The sequence below is a fragment of the Echinops telfairi genome, unplaced genomic scaffold (genome assembly GCF_000313985.2).
Source record: "Echinops telfairi isolate 266 unplaced genomic scaffold, ASM31398v2 ScPeMD7_23;HRSCAF=83, whole genome shotgun sequence".
Classification (NCBI taxonomy): domain Eukaryota; kingdom Metazoa; phylum Chordata; class Mammalia; order Afrosoricida; family Tenrecidae; genus Echinops; species Echinops telfairi.
The window spans coordinates 16,333,387-16,352,752 of NW_022103920.1; the positions used below are offsets into that span (position 1 = coordinate 16,333,387).

Consider the following 19,366-nt stretch of genomic DNA (forward strand, 5'->3'; position numbering starts at 1 on the left):
GAAAAGCACTGAAGGACTTATTTTAATCCACAAGGAGTGCTCTTGCTCTAATCCAGGATTGTTTTCATTTCTGGATGAACTTCTTCCACTTTGGGGACGGCCTCCACTCTGCTCAAAAAACAAAAACAAAAAACCGTCATCCGGTATGCTGGAGAGAGAATAAAGGAAAAGGAATATATCAATCCTTGGAGCTGTGGAAAGTTTTTAGCCTTCATTTTTCCCCCTGTTCCAAACGGGGCACCCTTACTTATCCCCGCTTGGTTTCTCGCCCCTTGAGTTAGACGTAGCTGGAGACTAGCTGGCCCATCCACACTTCTCTGCCCATGTGAAGAATAACAGCTAATACGAAACAGTCAGTGAAAATTCTTCATTCATGCAACCATCCAGCCATTGAGTGCCCACTATGTGCCAGGCACTGTTCTAGGTGCTGCAGATAGAGGTATAAATAAAATACGTTGCTTCAACAACAGCCAAGTGTGTCCACAGTAAATGCCTACCTCTCCAGTTTGAAGAGTGTTGGATAGCGTGCTGTGGCCTTAGACATGCTACTATCACTCAGAAGAATGCGGAACAATCTGCTTCCCCTCTTTCCGCCTTTCTCCCATTTTGAGGATTTGGAAAACTCACCCCCATTGTTAAAACGTTTACCCCAAAGATTATTTAGAAAGAAACCCTTTAGCAAAGATACGCATCCTTGCAGCCTGTTTGTTGGCCAGGATATAACCGCTGAAATCAGTAACTGTGAGCACTTGCCTTTTGTACCCAGGGAGAACAATCCCACCCTGGTGGAGGTCCTGGAAGGAGTTGTCCGTCTGCCAGAGACTGTGCACACGGCTGTGCGGTACACCAGCATTGAGTTGGTTGGAGAGATGAGCGAAGTGGTTGACCGAAACCCTCAGTTCCTTGGTGCGTGCAAATGCCCCGCCCCGCGGCGCGACTTCTGCTTGCCCTCTCCTGCTCTTGCTCTCTGCACACTCGTCTCATGGGCAGGTAGAATGCTTACGGGCACGGAGACTGTCTAGAGGGACTACGTAGTTGAAACAACATTTATAATCTGACAGGGACTTGGTTTTTGCTTCCAGAGCTCTGCTTAAACATGGGTATTCTATGTCAGTCTTGGCCTTTGGTATATTCTTGAACTAATTACATCTACCCAGGAGCTACTAGTACGTTAGAACAAAGGAGTAACTGTTTTAATGTTAAACATATTCTATTTAAAAACTTAATAATGATTCAAAGCTAAATAAGTACAAATAAAATGCAGTGTTGAGCTTTACAACCTCTGGCTTCCATTATTGACTTAAAATATTAAAGACATAAAATAATTTTAGCATTCAAAGTAGAATTAGAAATCATGTATTCTAACATCTTCATTTTGTGAGGATGTTGACACTCAGAGAAATAAAATACTCTATCCAGTGTCTAGCAAGCCCCTGACATTTAAGAGTGATAATGTTCTGAGAATTTAACACAGACCCCCACCACCAACTGTGTAAATAGCATTATGAAGTTTGCCGTGTTGCTTATATGTAGCTTTGTGACCACTGCGTCAACTTGTCTTTATTTTGCGTGTGATATTTTCTCCTTTTCAAGTGACTGAGACAATTGAGGGACAGTGGGTGGGGCTGTTTTCCTTCCGTACTCAGAGCCCGTGTCTCACATCGGGCCAAACCCCTCCTCAGATACCAGCTAAAAAGTGACTCAAAGTGCCTCGTGGCTGTTCCTTCCCTGTCTTCACATTCATCAGATGCCTCAAAATGTACCTTTCTTTTCTGGACCATTTTCACAGAGAGAGAATCAATGTTTTTTGATGGGTTGGATTGATTCCATGTTTTCAGATTTTGCCCTGAGAGCAGCAAACCTAGTTGGAAGGGCAGGTTCTCGGTACGACACACCATTCAGCCCCACTCTGCAGCATTCTTGGCCTTCCACACTAGGATAGTCAAAACCACCGTCCCTCCATCTGACAGTCACAAAGGGCGACAGAATGGAGGTGTTTGAACAAAGCTGCAGAGTCCAGATCTGATGTCTTTGTTTGTTTTTGCTGGATGGGTTATGGTCATTGTTCTAGAAATGGAAATTATGGTTTTAAAGGGACTTTGGAATTCTAATTTTTTTATTGCTCGATGCTTTCATGGTTTGCTCCAAGGTCACTCTTACATGCTTTTGAACCCTAGATGGTTTCCCTTTCCTGCAGAACAACATTGCGATTTCTGTAAAGGAACTGTATCAGTTGATCAGTTGTAATCAAATTTCTTCTTATATTTGTAAAAGCGCAACAATGAATTCATTCACTAAAATGATGTGTAAAGGCCACTCTCTTCTCTAGCTAAAGACCTTTTGTAAGTAGAAAGAAGTACACAAGCACAAGCTTTAGACAGATGTCTCTGTTCTAATTAAGGTAGGCTAGCCCTAATTAAGTACTTCTCCCCCAGGTGTGTGTGTGTGTGTGGGGGGCAGTGATCATCACTCTGTGGGGTGGTCTCCGTTCACGCATTACCTGCTTCTTAATGTCTGTAGTTTCAAACCATTCTCGGAAGCCCTGAGACCACAGGGAACTGCCATGAGTGAGGGGCTCAGGGCCAGTCGGATAGCACCCAAGAGCTCTTTTGCTTAGATCTCTGCTAACAAACTCAGAGTGTTCCTTGTGTTTCAGACGTGTAATCTATGCTGTTTGACTTTTTTTCCCTCAGACCCTGTGCTGGGCTACTTGATGAAAGGCCTTTGTGAAAAAACCCTGGCTTCTGCTGCAGCCAAAGCCATTCATAACATCTGTGCCGTCTGCCGAGATCACATGGCCCAGCACTTCAGTGGACTCCTGGAGATTGCCCGTTCGCTCGATTCCTTCATGTTGTCCCCAGAAGCGGCCGTGGGCTTGCTGAAAGGTAGGGGCTGACATTGGCCTGTAGCAGTCGCCCCTAAGCTGTTTGTTTCTCAGAGCCCAGAGCCCAGTCATAGATGGTTGTCATGTCAAGTCCTGAGTGCTGGTGAAGGCGGCATTTCACTCGGGAGGGTGTGGCCCAAGTGTACTTGCTTTCTTAGAGTATTGGAAGGCTGTGTGATGAATTCAAGCTTAGGCCAGTATATACCGCACTGACCGACCTACATTTTGTGTGGAGCTCTAAGTAAACATAGTTCCACTTGAAGTTAGGGGAAGAGTAAAAGGGGAAACATAATCGATGTTGCCATACTGAAACAGTAAAGGGAGAGTCTCCCAGGTAGTGTGCACGGCTCGGTGCCGAGTAGACCCCGAGTCGCGGTGGAAGTCGCCTGGAAGCAGTCCCGGTCAGCTTCCACTTGCTGGACTCGCTTAGGGGCAGCCCCGAGAGTTGGTGGAGGTGCAGAGGGCTAGAAAAACCGGAGAGGCTAAGGCAGGGGAAAGACTTTGAACCGAGCTTCTTAAACATCCTGGCAGTTTTTAAATATTTGAAGGGTTATCTTACCAAAGTAAAAGAACGATCGGATTTTTACTGTAAGCATTGACTTGTCATCAGTTAATAGGGAAGCCTGTAAGGATCTGAGTGGAAGCAACGTATAACCAAGCTTTCTGAAGAGGTTGGAGTGCCCTGGGGGAGGCAGTGAAGCTGGTAGTTCGAGAGGCTTTGGGTGGATGGACGGACAGGTGGCGGGTGAGCCTTGGCTGAATTGTATGACCCCTGTGTCAATGAATTCTATGCATTTTAAAACCCAGTATGCGTTTTCCACGACTAGTCTTCTTTTCATCATGTGAACTTTTGTTGTTTCCTGCCTAGGCATAAGTAGGCCCACTGTCATTGAGCCAGCCACTACAGGCTTTCTGAAACTGTACATGTTGATGGTAGTGGATAGCCTCATCTTTTTCCCAGGGAGTAGCCAGTGGGTTTGAATCAGTGACCTTATAGTTAGTAGTCCATTGCTTACAAGACAGCACTTCCAGGACTCCGAGAGAAATCCACATGAAAACCACAGTGAGATACCTGGAAGACTTACACCACTAAATGCTGGCAGATGTGGAGCAATACAACTGTGGCTGTTACAGTGTTGTTTCCTATATATGACTCAAGGTGACCCTACAGGACAGTTAGAAGCCAAGCTGTTAACCACTGTGCCACCTGGGCTGCTCTTGTTATAGTAAAATTAGGACAAAAGTCTCTTTAGTGTCAGCCACTCTGTCTAAACACCTCAGTATTTCTGACTTCTGAGGTAAAAGAAAAAAGGTGCCTAAGGTCCATGTTAAAATGAAGGTTGTCCATTTGAATGAGACATTGTTAGAAAAAAAAGTCAAGATACAGGTTTTCTTATGCAAAAAACAGACTTTGACAGTTCCTGGGCTGGGAGGAAGGGGAAGCAGTAGGCTAGAGGGTTGACAGGTGATACGTCGGGTGAGGGGGAGATGGTATTCTAGAAGAGGGAGAAGGCAAAGAAAGATGGTGGAGGCCAGGGGGAGAGATGGCCAGCGTTTAGGAGGTTTGAGATACTGTTTCAATTGTTGAATTAAAAAATGGTGGTCTGAAATGTAAACCTCCACTTAACACACAATAAAATGGTTTTAAGCAAAAAGGGGGCATGGACTAGGGAGGGATATTCACATTTGGGGGAAAGCCATCTTGACTCCTGTGTCAGAATCTCTTGAGGTTGGCCTTGACTTTTGGAAGGGCTTTTTAAAGGCTTTGCAGGAAGACTTCTCTTTCAGAGGGTCCCAAACTTATTTGTCCCTTCTCTTCCTTTTTAGAAAAAAAATTACTGGGTACCCACTTGGCAATTAAAACCTTTGGTACTGTAGCCCATAATTGACTGTAAAGGGAAGGCTCCTGGGATTGCTTTAAGACATCCTGGTGGCGTGGGTTACAAGTCGGGCTAACGTAACTGCAAGGTCAGGAGCTCAAAACCTCTAGCCTCTCCTCAAGAGTAAGATGTGGCTTTCTACTCTCCCAGAGTTACAGTCTTGGAAATTGGCAGCGTGTTTGCTTTGATGTATGGGTCCAGCGCCCGGAGGGTCTGGGTGGGGGGCCAGGATAGCCCCCTTTGGGAACTTCTGCTGTAGACCAATAAGAAGAAAGACTTTCTAATTTGAGTTATAAATATCAACGTGAAAGCTAGTCTGTAGTCTTCTGAGCCATTTTTTCCCCAAAGCGACCCATAGTGAACAAAACATTGTAATGCTGTAAAAGCTTCTTCTCTGAAAAGAATGGACTCATTCAACTAATCTGTGTCTTACCTTAATTTATCCGCCCCTCTCCCCCTTCTGTATTTTCTTTTGTTTTTCAGGGACAGCACTTGTCCTAGCCAGATTACCTTTGGATAAGATTACTGAGTGTCTTAGTGAACTGTGTTCTGTTCAGGTTTTGGCATTGAAAAAGGTGAGTCCACGCCATTGGATGGGAAACAAGTGTAGGTTGTGCATGTGTTTGAAAAGAAAAGACCAAATTAAGTGTTTACAGATGATTGTTTATCAGACTAGCTGCTTATACAGTTGTCAGGCTTCACTGTGTTGGTAATAACCAGGTACAAGATAGAAGAGAAAGATCCCAGTCATATTAGCAACCGCACCTACTACGTTTCCTTGATTGACTATTATAAAGGTGTCAACTCATCTTAAGTCACATGTTTAATGCATGCAGTAGCCATACCAATGGGATTTTTAGGGGAACTTGGCATAAAGATTGTAAAGTCAATTTGTACTGATTGATAAAACCATCTAAGTGGTTTTAGGAAGAAAAGGGAAAAAAGAATTAGAGGTAGCTTTTCCTTTCATCTCTTGCAGTGTGCTCTAAAGCTCTTATGATTTTTTGAAGTACGACAGTGGTATCAGAATGGGCAGCATTTGTTTTCTAGATTAGGCAGTCACAACCAGGTTTGAATGTACCAAAAACCAAACTTGGTGCCGTTGAGTTTATGCCAACTCCTAGTGACCCCACAGCACAGGTCCTGTGGGTTTTCAAGACTAACTCTTTCTGTGAGTAGGAAGCCTTATCTTTTCCCTCCGAATCGCTGGTGCTTTCGAAATGCTGCCTTTGTCGTGTAAGCCACACCCCCGGGCTCCTCAGTTCATATACAGGAGTCATATACTGCATAGAGATGTGTCTGCAGGTTTGATGCCCATGTACAGAGTCCAATGAGGAAGGAGTGACCGTTTCAGTAAATGAGTGGAAATTTGAAAAGCAGCAGGGGAAAGATAGGCTTGGACCGCTCTGCAGGTTTGATGCCCATGTACAGTCCAATGAGGAAGGAGTGACCGTTTCAGTAAATGAGTGGAAATTTGAAAAGCAGCAGGGGAAAGATAGGCTTGGACCGCTCCCTCACACCATAGCGTGGATGAATGGCAACTTTACCCCTAAAAGCAGTGGAAGAAATCAAAAGGACAAGAATGTCAGATGGACGATAGGAAGCACCATACACTTGATTTTTTAATAGCAGTATTAAATTACAAAGGAAAGCCCCAAATTAGGGAATAGTTGCCACGTGTGATAAAGCTTTTATTCCCACAGTTTTTAAAGAGCTCATACAAATTGCTTAGAAATATATTCTTGGACAGTGGATAGCCTTAGGCTTAAGTGGATAGTTCACAGAGGAGACATAAACAACTACTAAAGGTCAATCTTAATTATAAAAGGAAATTTAGAAACTATTGTTTTGTCTCTACCTGACGGTGATGCGATGATGAAAGGTTAGGATTCGTAGTCTTGGCTGGGATGCAGCAACAGGGCAGGAAGTCATGTGACTGGGCGAATAAGAGCAGTAAAAAGGAGACAAAGTTGGATCTCTCAGGGTATGTGTGACAGTGTTTGCTGTAGGTTTGTACCCGGGACAGCTGGGTGTTGATGTCTCTCTGTCTCCTCAGCTGTTGTCTCAGGAGCCCAGCAATGGTATATCCTCAGATCCCACTGTGTTCTTAGATCGCCTTGCAGTGATATTTAGGTAAGAATGGAGACTGAATGCATTGGGTAAAAAGAGCAAATGAAACCATCGTACATCGAAGTAAGCAAGCATTTTTTTCCTCCTCAAACTTAAAAGTACCTCTTATATAGTGTTCCTTGTGAAAGACTAAGGAAGCCGATTGTTACCTAAAGTTTAGGAGTAAACACAGGTTTCAACAATCTGTTGGTAGGCCTGTGTCAAAATGTCATTGGAATTATTTAGTCTCTAGTTCAGTGGTTCTCAAACCTTGGAACACGCGTCAGAATCCCTGGGAGAACGCACCAATGGCCAGCTTGCTGGGGTCCACTCCAGAATGTCCAGCGTATTGGATCTTGGGCAGGACCAGAATTTGCCTTCCTGTCAAATGTCCGGTGATGCTGCTGCTTCCTCTTCCAGGAGCCGTATTTTGAGAGCCAGTACTGTGTGGTACAAATCACTAATAATGAGATTACTCTTTGAAGCAGAGAGGCACCTAATGGCAGAAAGGACATCTGAGCGAGTGTTCAAAAGATCCCTACTGAATTACACAATGAACTGTTTTATGTGAAACCCACAGGTATGGCTGCCCTGTCGGTCATCATTGCCAAGAAGTTAACATGGGCTGAATCCAGAGACATTGCGTTTGCTAGTTATTGTCCCTACATTTAGTTTTCTCTGAGTTGCGCTCATATAATTAGGAGGGTTTTCTCACATGCCATTTTGAGAACCTCTAAAAAGTATTTCGCAATAAATGAATGAACATCGGTGAGTGAACAGGGATCAGGGCTTCAGGTCCTTGGTGAAATTGATCTACTTTCACTATTTGGGGCTGTTTTCTTTGCAGACACACCAACCCCATTGTGGAAAATGGACAGAGTCATCCGTGCCAAAAAGTCATACAGGAAGTAAGTGTTACGGCCCCGCCTGCAGAATCGGGTGTGAGTAGCAATAGTGAACGGAAGGTCCGAAGTTCATATGTTAAGGTGGGCAGAATTGCAGTGAGATAGGGAGCCTGTTGTTAGAGCCCCTCGAGCCAGCATTGAATCATAGCATGCCCCTCGACACCCCAGCACTGCTGACTCCTGCACCTGCCTTCCCCATTGTTGTGAGGTTTAGACCCATCGTTGCAGACACGGTGTCAATGCAGCTAAGAGAGAAGAGCCTGCGTGGGCTCTGGAATTGCTAGGAGGTCTGATCAGCCACCAGCATTTTTTGTTGTGTGTCGCACCCCCTCCTCTAACGCATATTTTTGACAAATCCACTTAACCCTCCATGACTTCAGTTTCCCCATTGAAAGTAGTATATGAATCAAGAGACGTTTTGAGATGTGCTTTTCAGACTTCAGGGGAGAAAAGCACACAATAGTCTGAAGTGTTTAGTACTATCACATGATACCCTTTCCTTAACCCTGGTCTTTTTGTTCATACTCTTCCAACTTCCTGGAGCTGGCTTTGAACATAGCACCCTCTAGCACACACTAATTCTTGTCATCCTATTCCAGGAGTTCTTAAAAGTACATATCTTTTAGTAAAAATTCAGGCGTGCCCTTGTTATTCTAGAGTTCACTTTGTTTCCTTTTTTTCTGTTTCTCCGTAGTTGTGGTAAGCACCCCCCCCCCCCGGAAAAAAAAAAAAAAGCCATCCAAACTCACTGCCATTGAATGAATTCTTACCCCTGGTGACCCTCTAAGTCAGGTTAGAACTGCCCTGGGGTTTTCTGAGACCAGCTTGATTGTTACAGGAGGAGAAAGGCCTCATCTTTTTCCCACAGAGCAGCTGGCAGTTTTGAACTACTGACTTTGTGGCTAGCAGCTTGGGGCGCAACTACTATGCCACCAAGACTCTAGAATTACACAACCACAGGCCAAAATCAAGCCAGATTACATGAACCCTTATCCAAAGTTGTTTCCACTGCCACCATCATGGAAAAATTCTTGGTTTTTGTTCACTTCTTTCCTGTTCTTTTTCCCTCCCACTCAGATATGGCCAGTCTTATCGGAGACGCTCAACAAGCACCGGGCCGATAATCGGATTGTCGAGCGCTGTTGCAGGTGCCTCCGCTTTGCTGTTCGTTGTGTCGGCAAAGGCTCTGCGGCCCTGCTGCAGCCACTGGTCACGCAGGTAAGGGGAGTGGTGGGGGACAGAGGGCCGACAGCCCTGAGACAGGCAGACAACGAAGTGTGTGAGGAGAATGCACGGTCCTTCTGCTGGGAATGTGTCTGAGCAAGACTGTCACCTGCCCTATCTAAATGGTAGTCTAGTCCAGGGTGAGGCTGTTACAAGAATGACCAACACCAGTGCATCTGGTTTTTAATTTCCTTGCCAAAAAAAGGTGGCAAGTCAAATTTTGACGTTTCTCACCTTGGGGTTTTGGTTATTTTCCTCACAGGCCCAGGTGCTTACCACAAGGCTTGGGTTTCTCAAAGAATGAACGTCTCTGACCCCTGAAGAGTGATAGAAAACTCTGATGGGTGAGGTCACAGGCACACGGAGAGCTGTGCTTGGCCACTTAATATTGTGCGTTGCTGTGACTAAGCCTGACTGCAGGGTCAGGACTAGGGTGAGGCTGGTGCAGTGCCACCCTGGCCCAGATGTGAGGGAGGTAGGATTATGTAAGTGCCAGTCCTGCATTTGCTGGGGCTCAGAGCATCGTCTTAAATTATGTGTCCATGCTGTGAGGAGATCTGCTAGCTCCACACCTGTCCTTCCCCAGGCATGTCAGGGGGCTGCTCCGCAGGAGGCATGCATGCTCAGGCAGCACGAGCCCTTCTCTCACACGACCTTCCTCTGTAAAGTGTGTTGTTAGACCAGGGTACACAGTGCTCAGGGATCTTCTACATTTGCCATATTTTGAATGCATTACACATTTGCATTTAAGACATATCCCACCTTTGATCAAGTGCCTCCTTCCCTGCAGTGCATTCTGGGTCTATGGCAATTTTATTTGTCTTTGCTGTGGGAGGGTACCTGCATGACCTTGATGTTGTCCTTTGTTCCTGACAGTTGCATGTGTGACCAACCCTATAGAGTAGGGCTGTACCTTCAGAAGGAATTGTGTTCTGAAGTTGGGGCTCAGCAAGTGACAGCCACCTCTTTTTGTGAATAAAGTTTTATTGGGACATGGCCAGGCTTAGTCATTTAAGGAGCATCTTTTGCCCGAATTTGTGCTGTAGTGGCAGAATTGAGTCAGAGAGGATGACCAGCTGAGCCCAAAGCCTGTACTGTCACAGTTTGCCACCCCTGCTATCAGTCATTGACGCTGTAGAGTTTCAGGTACATAACACCGACAGACTCATAGCGCCCACCTCATGCTCATTCACCTCCAGCGGCATGTGCTGATGGGGGACGGAAACGTACTCATGTTCCTCTTCCATCAGCCCTACCGCGTTTGTTGAGTGGACTCGAGATAAGGTCAGCACGTGTGTTGTGACAGCATGTGAGCTGGATGAGTACTAATTGTCATCTGTTGCGTTGGTATTGTCAGTTGCCATTGAGTCGATTCTGGCTCATGACCGTCCCTATGTGCAGTCAGTTCTCTCCAGACTGTTCAGGAGCCCCTTGCCAGACCTGTCTTCCAGATGCCTCTCACTGCCACTGAGTTGATTCCAGTTCCTAGTGATCCGATAGAACAGGGTGGAGCTTCCCCTGTGAGTTTCTGAGACTGGCTATTTACAGGAGTAGAAAGCCCCTTCTTTCTCCCCCACGTGCCTCTGGGTGGGTTCAAACTGTGGACTAGTAGTCGTAACTGAGTGCTTAACCCTTTGTGCCCCAAGGGACTCTTCGGGTGGATCTAAACCACCAAGAATGAGTCGGTTCATAGCCACCCTCTAGACGACAGTAGAACTGCTCCATAGCGTTTAAAGGCTGCAAAGTGCTACAAAACTCATTGCCATGTCTTTCTCCATGAACCAACTTCTCCTTTAGCAGCTGAGCACTTAACCCATCGCTTTACCAGACCCTTCCTCTTTTGGAAGGATGACCCAAAACCCACTGGCACTGAGTCACTGCCAACTCACTGGGGCCCTGTATAAGGTTTCTAAGGCCTTGTAAAGCTTCGCCGGAGCAGACAGCCGCATTTTCTACCTCAGAGCAGCTGGTAGGTTTGAACCTTGACCTTTGCTAGTCAGTCCAAAGCTTACCCAGCGGCACTCACTCACTGTCATCAAGTCGATTCCGACGCAAAGCAACCCTGTAGGGTAGGTAGAACTGCCCTGTGACAAAAAGTGACTGGCTCATGGCAGCCTTGTGTACATCTGAGCACGACGGTGCCTGATCGATGCCCAAAGTATGTGAGATGGCGTTCCCCCATCCTTGTTTCTCAGCAGCTGCGTGTCTTCCAGGAACGGTCTGTTCACTGTTCTGGCAGCCCTGGCCTATCTGATTTTCTGTGTGCTATTGAAGGGGCCCGGTGGCACACTAGGTTACACATTGGGCTGTTCACAAAATGTCAATTGGAACACACCAGCCTTTTCACAGGAGAAAGACGTGGCACTCTGCTTTCATAAATGTGTACAGCCTCAGTTCTACTCAACACGGATAGGGTGGGCATGGGTCAAATCAACCTGATGACGGTGGGTATATGCTGTTTTGAAAATGACATTTTTACAAGGCAAATGAGACTCTGTTGTCCTAGGGTTTCACAGACCTTACACGTGAGCCTTGGATCATAGCTTTAGATTGGACATATTACACCACTTTCTCGCAACATTTTTTCGGGAAAAATGGTAATGTCCAAGGGTTGGAAGAATTCAAATTCATTGAGGAGTTTTGCCAAAATCTTCCCAAGAAGGTTTTATTATATTGCTTTAAAGTGAGGAGACCAGCCTGCTTCGGAATGTCTTTCTTCCTCAAGACAGTTTCTGCAGCTGTTGCTTTGCAGGGGAAAGAATGGCTGACTTGTTGTGTGCTCCTTGACAGATGGTGAATGTGTACCACGTACACCAGCACTCCTGTTTCCTGTACCTGGGCAGCATCCTTGTGGATGAGTACGGCATGGAAGAGGGCTGTCGGCAAGGACTGCTGGATATGCTCCAGGTGCGGTTCCCTGGAGGGGAGTGGCGCTGCCTCGGGCCTGGTGGGGCTGAAGGCCTACCAGCATGTCCTTGGCAGTAGTGCCTCTGATTCTGTTGCTTCCCCATGTTTCCCCCAAGCCTGCTGATTTCCTGGTAATAGGCTCCGTTTTCTGAAGAAGTAGAAAAGTCCTAGTTCCTCTCTGGACAGCCGTGCTTGGGAGAACTTCCGCACCAGTGCCAGGATCATTCTAGTGTTAACGGCCTGGTTGCTTAGGTTTTCCTTTTTCTTTTTTTGGTGGGGGCTTCGGGGAGGACGGGGGATTGAGTGGATGACAAATGAAATATCTCTACACCCGGCATGATTTTTGTTAAAATTTGGCCTAGAACAACCAAATGGATTAAAACTAATGGATTATTGTTTAGCAATTGGGAGGATCTTGGAGTAACTAGCAGTCACTGGAAAGGCCCCTGATAACACTGCTTTTTTTCCTAGACACCCCCCCTACCCCCCACCCCCGCGCGCAAATGGAGTTGTTCCGGATCTCCTTTATTATCTAAGATGTCTTTCATTTCAAGCCTAATGCTTCAGTATTACAATTCAGACCTCTACTCCCTCAACTAATTCGTTTGTAGTACGTAAGCCCAGTGTCTGCTCTCACCCATGACAACTCAGTGCCACCAGCTAGCATCTGTGTCCTCGCAATCCCTTCTTGAAATGTGGGCCTCAAGGGTGAGACCTTTATGTCAGCCGAGAAAGAATTCTCTTTGCCTAATGTTATTCTCTTCAGGTCTTCCTTTCCCAACGTCCCCTCTGTTCCCTTTGTGCATGTGAAGGGTCTGACAAAAGCTCATGGAAGTGTGCATTATGAAGAAACCCCATGAATTTCAAAAGTGTTCTGCATCTGAATAAACCCGTACTAACTCGTAACATATGTGAACAGGATCTAGTTTGAGATGCCAAGAAGGGTAAGATTGATAAGACATCACTTTGATAAGATGTCATGAAGCAAGAGCAAATACCAAATTTAGTTTTACTTCAGTGGACAAATAGTGAAATCATTGATGCTTTAGGCAAAGTTTATGGGGACAATGTCCAGAGAAATAAACAGTTTATAAGTTGATAGCTTATTTTAAGAAAAAATGGGACAACGTTGAAGATAAAAGTTCACAGCCGTAGCAGCAGACCATCCACATCAATTTGCAAGGAAAGAATAAGTCTTTCTTGTACTCTAATTGTAGTGGGTTTAGAATTAATAGTAGAAACAATAGTCAACACCATAGTCACACATTTCCATTGGTTCAACGTGCACAATTCTGACTGAAAAATTAAAGTTGAGCAAACTTTCGTTCATTGACTACCAAAACGGTTGAATCGCAGAAAGGAGCCGGTGTCCCACAGAAATTTAAAACTAATGGGATCAAGATCCTGAGGGCATATCTTGCAAGAATTCTAACAGAAAACGGAACATGGCTTACCCAGTATAACCCTGAAGAACAAGGCACAATCAAAGCAAGAGATGGAAGTGACTCATCAAAGCAGAAGTCATGGGGGGTGTTGAAGCGTGCTGACTTTCTAGAAGACCAAAGGACAGTCGCATTTGCTTATTATTTGAGTATTACGAGACAGTTTTACCTGAAAAAACCCCAGGAAATCCTCCATGGAGAGCCTTTCACGACAGTGCTCTTGCGCATTCTCATAAAACTAGGGCGTTTTGTTTTTTTTTGAGAGTTGCCATGGGAAATCAGGTATCCACCTTATTGTCCTGATTTGGCACCGTCTAACTTCCTGTTTGTTTCCTCATCTTGTGTCTTTAAAGGGCATCCATTTGCCTTTGGCTAGTAATGTAAAAAAGACCATTGACATGAGTAAATTCCCAAGACCCTCATTTCCTTAGAGATGGACAAAATGCTTGGTATCAGCATTTACAAAACTCTTTAACTTGATAAGGCTTATGTTGAGAAGTATAGTTTACATTTCTAATTTGTACCTTTTCCGCTGTTTTCCATGCACTTTTTGAAGTCCCCTCATACTGTGTTGTTATGCAGTGACTGCGTTAGTGTTTCTAAGTCTAGTATGTATCGATATCTCTCTGAGCTTGTGCTAAGAGCGCTGTCTGGTGTGTAGGCCCTGTGCATCCCCACGTTTCAGCTCCTGGAGCAGCCCAGCGGTCTCCAGAATCACCCCGACACAGTGGATGACCTGTTCCGGCTAGCCACCAGGTGAGTCCCGCCAGAGAGCAGCCCTTTCCCCATCGCTGTTCCTTTTACTCTTAGCCAGGCCCTCTGGCACCTGGCTGCTGCCTTTTCTGTGGCTCACAACCCTAATTCACTTGTGAACCAGTCTGTGTACAGGTGAGGATGGAGACTCGGGTGGGATCAAGGGGAGAACTGGCTGAGTGCCTGTCATGGAGAAGAGAGCAAGTCCAAGGCAGGAAACATGTGCTTGGCAACAGCACCCGACTATAGAATGTCTACCTCTGCCCTATAGTTTTAGCTCTGCGCCACTGTGATCCCACGCTTCTCTTCAGCTTTCTGCTTGAGATGCTTTGCACCCTGTAGATGTAATCGGTATTATAGCTATTGTATTTGGGTATTCTAGCTTAAGGGTATGTTTTCAAGGTGCCACAGAAGCTATCTGGTATTGTATTTCCTAGCTTCACCTCAGGCTGCACCCTCAGCCTCCTCTTACCAGTGTCACCAGCCTAGTGGACCCATCGGGACCCTACTGTTAGGTTCCTTTTTTTGGTCCCTGGCCAAGGAATCTGGACCAGACAGGTTATGAACATAAAAGCGTTTAAATAAAAGAAATTATTATGCTTTTTTTTAATGGCATCTATTTCTAAATATAAAGTGTTGTATGTAATATTTCATTTCAAGACTGACTATTGAGCACTGTTGGTGGGGGTGCGGGGGGGATGCACTTTTAAAAAAGTTGATGAGTGAATTGCTGGGTTGTAATCCCTAGAGAAATTTAAAAGCTAAAAGGCAAAAAATCCAGCGACTCCTGAACTAGATTATGGATCTATCCCTGGAGAAATTCCAGTTAACATCCTGTGTCCTGATGTTACGCAGACTGTTGTTTCTTCGAGTTTTTCTAGGGCCTTTAACTCGGGAAAGTGTTTATGTATAAACCCTTTTGATTAACTTTATAAAAACTACCTGACTTGCTAGCAAAATTGAATTGGAAATTGAGTTTGGGAATTTTTTCTCATATGCAAATAATCTAGACTCGGGATCCTTCCTTGCCCCAGCTGTTTTTATAGCCTGCTCCTGGCACTGACACCCAGCCTCTCTTCCCACTCCAGGTTTATTCAGCGTAGCCCTGTCACCCTGCTAAGGAGCCAGGTGGTCATTCCTATCTTGCAGTGGGCCATTGCTTCCACCACCTTGGATCACCGGGATGCCAATTGTAGTGTCATGAGGTTCCTGAGAGATCTCATTCATACAGGGGTAGCCAACGATGTAAGTATAAATAAGGAGCCTTTCTACTTTCAGCTCTTTATCGTCTCAGAATGCCCAGGCGGGAACGAGTAGCTCCTTTTTTGATCTAAATTGGCTGAGTTGGTTATTCACTAAGCCAGAATATCAACTGCTGAGTGCTGTATTCTGGACTTAAACCTGACAATCAAATGCTGCTCTGAAACTCACCCTGCTCCCGGCCATCGGTGTTAACAGGATAAGAGATGCCTAAAGTTAACAGGAAGGCAGCATTTGATAGTCAGGTAAGTCCAGATCCAGCTGCAAGAAGTTCAGAGGAAGGAAAGCTCTTTGGCCAGAAGTGCACTGAGCTAGATTTCTGGAAGAGGAGAGGCTCAAAAGGACCGTACAGTTAGATTGAAGCGGGAGGAGAGTCTCAGCAGGAATAAACCACGGTGCTACAACTGTGTCCTTAGAAAACGAAGAGCTCTGTTTGGCTAGAGTAAGAGAGTGCCTCACAAAATGGCTACTTTTCTCCTCTCTATTCAGAAGTAGATATCAAGCAAACATCCCAGCCAAGTCCATAAGTCTTATGCTAGTCCATCAGTCCCTCTTCAGACACACAGCCACACACAGCAATGCAAAGTCTTCTGGACCCGATGGCAGTGGCAGCATCAGAGGGCTCTGGCAGCTCTCAACGAACGTGGCTCTTCAACAGGAAGGTGAAGGAGAGAGGAGCCAGCCTTCAGTGAGGCCACTCCTCCAAATGAAGCCCTCAAGCTGGGACCTGATTGACACTTGATTTATCAAGTTGACATGAAATTATGTAACCGCCACAGCAGTCATATTAGTTCTCAAATGATTAAACAGAGTTGCCATGTTGTCGTTGGGTGTCGCCAAGAAGTCAGGCGCTTCACCCTTGTAGCACCAGGCTCTGTCGAGTTTGTTCCACTTATCCCACCGTCGGGTGTCTCTACCCAAGGGAAATGAAAACCAGCACCCACACAAGAACGTGTGCCCAGATGGGCGTGGTATCCAAACGCCAGAGGTAATTGCCCGAGTGTATCCTCACCACACAGTGATGAATGAACATAATGCGATACACAGATAGCATGAAATATTACTCAGCCATAAAAGAAATAAAAATACTGGTACACGAGTCAGCCCTGAAAACATGTTAAGTGAAGGAAGCCAGTCACAAAGACCACATAGTATGTAATTCTCTTCCTATGAAACGTCCAACGGTGCAAATCTAGCGTAGCCGTTGCTTAGGGTGTTGTTAGGTGCCATCAAGTCAGCTCCGACCCATAGCGGCCCTGTGCCCAACAGAACAACGCACAGCACCGCCCTACTGCATCCGTACACTCTTTCCGATGCCTGAGCCCATTGACGGAGCCACTGGGTCAGGCAAGCTCACCAAGAGCCTGCCTCTGTTTTGCCACCCTACACTTTACCAAACAGGATGTCCTTCTCCAGGAACGAGTCTCCTGACTCTATGTCAAAAGCATGTAAGATGAACTCCGGCCTCCAAGGAGCACTCTGGCCTTACTTCTTCCAGACACATCAATTTGCCTTCCAGTAGTAGTTGTCCATGGTACTTTTGGTATTCTCCAGCACCACAATTCAAATGCTTCTATTCTCCTTCTGCCTTCCTTATTCAGTGTCCATCTTTTACATGCATGTGAAGCAATGAAGAATACCATGGCTTGTGCCAGGCACCCTTTTAAGTCCTTTTTAATCCACACTCTAAAGAGGTTTTGTGCAGCAGGTTTGCCTAATGCAACTCTTCTTTGGATCTCTTGACTGCTGTTTGCCTGAGTATTGATTGTGGATCCAAGTAAGAAAATCCTTGACAATTTCAACCTTTTCTCCATTGATCATGATGTTACCACGATTGGTCCAGTTGTGAGGATTTTGAACTTCCATACATTGAATTGTAATCCATACTGAAGGCTGCAGTCCTTGATCTTCATCAGCAAGTGCTTCAATTCCTTTTCACTTTCAGCAAGCAGAGTTGTGGCATCTGCATACCACGTGTTGTTAATAAGCCTTCCTCCGATTCTGCTGTCATATTCTTCATATAATCTAGCTTCGTATGGATTGAACACGTGTAGTGAGAGGACACAACCCCGATGCACACCTTTCCTGATTTTAAACCAGGCAGGAGTCCCTTGTTCTGTTCTCACAACTGCCTCTTGATCCAGATATAAGTTTGAGTGAGCACAAAGAAGTGTTCTGAAATTCCCATTCTGTGAAAAGTTACCCAGTTTATTATGGTCCACACAATTGAATGTGTTGGCATAGTCAATAACATACAAGTAAATCTCTTTCTGGTATTCTCTGCTTTGAGCCAAGATCCATCTGAGGTCAGCAATGACATCCCTTGTTCCACGTCTTCTCCTGAATCTGGCCGGAACTTCTGGTAGCTCCCTGTCAGTGTCCTGCTGCAGTCGTTGGTTGGATGATATTAAGCAAAATGCTTAGAGTTGGAAGGGGTAATGACTAAAGGATATTGGCTTTCTTCATAAGACGATCTAAAATTGATGATGGTGATGGTTATAGACATCTAGCTGAATTTACTAAAACCATTGAATTGTGTGATACATGGGTTTTAGCTCCAAGCTATTCTTTTTAAAGGAAAATGGATATACTTAGTTATTTTACATACGAAAAAAAGATAAGAAAATTGCTACACTTAATCCTTGACTATTATTTTATGTCCTGCTTTTTATTTTGAAAACTCATACAGGTTAAAATGGATCCCAGGTGAAACCCAAGCCCATTTCTAGGATTTTAAGCGTTCATTATTGTCCTCCTAAGGACCAATAGTTCATGGATTTTGGGAACCCAGCTGTTGAAAGAGACACAGCTAGACAGAAGGAGAAAGAGCATTTGGCCTTGGGGGGGAGTGTAACTAGAATGTAAGTGTTGTATTTGCTGTCTTGCAGCATGAAGAAGACTTTGAATTGCGAAAAGAACTGATTGGCCAGGTGATGAACCAGCTAGGACAGCAGCTTGTCAGCCAGCTACTCCATACGTGCTGCTTCTGTCTGCCCCCCTACACCCTCCCCGACGTGGCTGAGGTGCTCTGGGAGATCATGCAGGTTGACAGACCGGTAAGACCCTTTTCACCAGCAACTTAGCTCCACGCCCCTCAACCTCACAGACCTCAGCCACGGCTGAAACCAGCCCTGTTGTAAACTCATGACATGCTGCTGTGTTTAACGGAAGGTGAAAGAGACCCATGGAAGGCCAGCCAGTACTTCAGTGTTGCCTTCCTGCGAGCATGGTTGTGTCTCTGTCGTGGCCCATCCACATCACTGAAGTGAGTGCTGAGTATTGAATTCTGCTGTCTGCCGAGGGGGAGTGTGCTCACTTCTGAGCAGTGCTCATGTGGCAGTTAAACTGAGTTGCAAGTTACTTCAGCGTCCTCACCACACACTTTGTCCTTCTTAATAAGAAATCCAGCTAAAGCTTTGACCGTGTAGAACTGACCCATGGTAGACGTGGGGGGCTCTCCACTCTGAGTCTGTTTGCAGCTCAGTCCAGTTCCTGAACCATGTCATCCACCACCTGAGGAGGGCACTCGTCTAGACTCGCCAGTAATCGCCCAGTCTCTTTGTCCAGGGCCACATGTCATAAACCAGGCTGGGTACTGAGTGGAAGTTTTGAGCACAGGAGAAAGTCTAATACTGAGCCCGAAATTCTAGCTAATTCTTGGATCTGTGTATTTCCAAAATTCCAGGGTTACTTCTCTTACCCTGGTGGTCAGGAGCCAACTCCCACAATCCCTCAGAAACGGGAATCACATGGAGGGCAGGTGATAGCTGTTTCTCACCTTTTCTTCAGCTTTATACTGCAGTCCACCAATGCGCTCTGCCTCAGGCTTCCCCACCAAATCCTGCAAGACTCCCCTGTGGCTGGGACTCGTCAGATAGTGCAGCAGCTGTCTCCACGTGAGTCACATAGTGCAGCAGCTGTCTCCACGTGAGTCAGATAGTGCAGCAGCTGTCTCTCCACGTGAGTCAGACAGTGCAGCAGCTGTCTCTCCACGTGAGTCAG

The 19,366-nt window shown here is 45.7% G+C and overlaps 1 protein-coding gene across 1 annotated transcript in view; it reads left to right on the top strand.

Moving 5' to 3' along the window:
• The window catches only part of TNPO3 (transportin 3), a 68,789-nt gene that overhangs the window by 39,451 nt on the left and 9,972 nt on the right, over positions 1–19,366 (top strand). The window contains exons 11-20 of the mRNA XM_004707808.2: positions 767–906; positions 2,694–2,885; positions 5,248–5,339; positions 6,821–6,897; positions 7,721–7,781; positions 8,856–8,996; positions 11,793–11,909; positions 14,013–14,107; positions 15,193–15,349; positions 18,253–18,420. Of these exons, the coding sequence (XP_004707865.1) occupies positions 767–906; positions 2,694–2,885; positions 5,248–5,339; positions 6,821–6,897; positions 7,721–7,781; positions 8,856–8,996; positions 11,793–11,909; positions 14,013–14,107; positions 15,193–15,349; positions 18,253–18,420 (1,240 nt within the window). The remainder of the gene's footprint in view (positions 1–766; positions 907–2,693; positions 2,886–5,247; positions 5,340–6,820; positions 6,898–7,720; positions 7,782–8,855; positions 8,997–11,792; positions 11,910–14,012; positions 14,108–15,192; positions 15,350–18,252; positions 18,421–19,366) is intronic.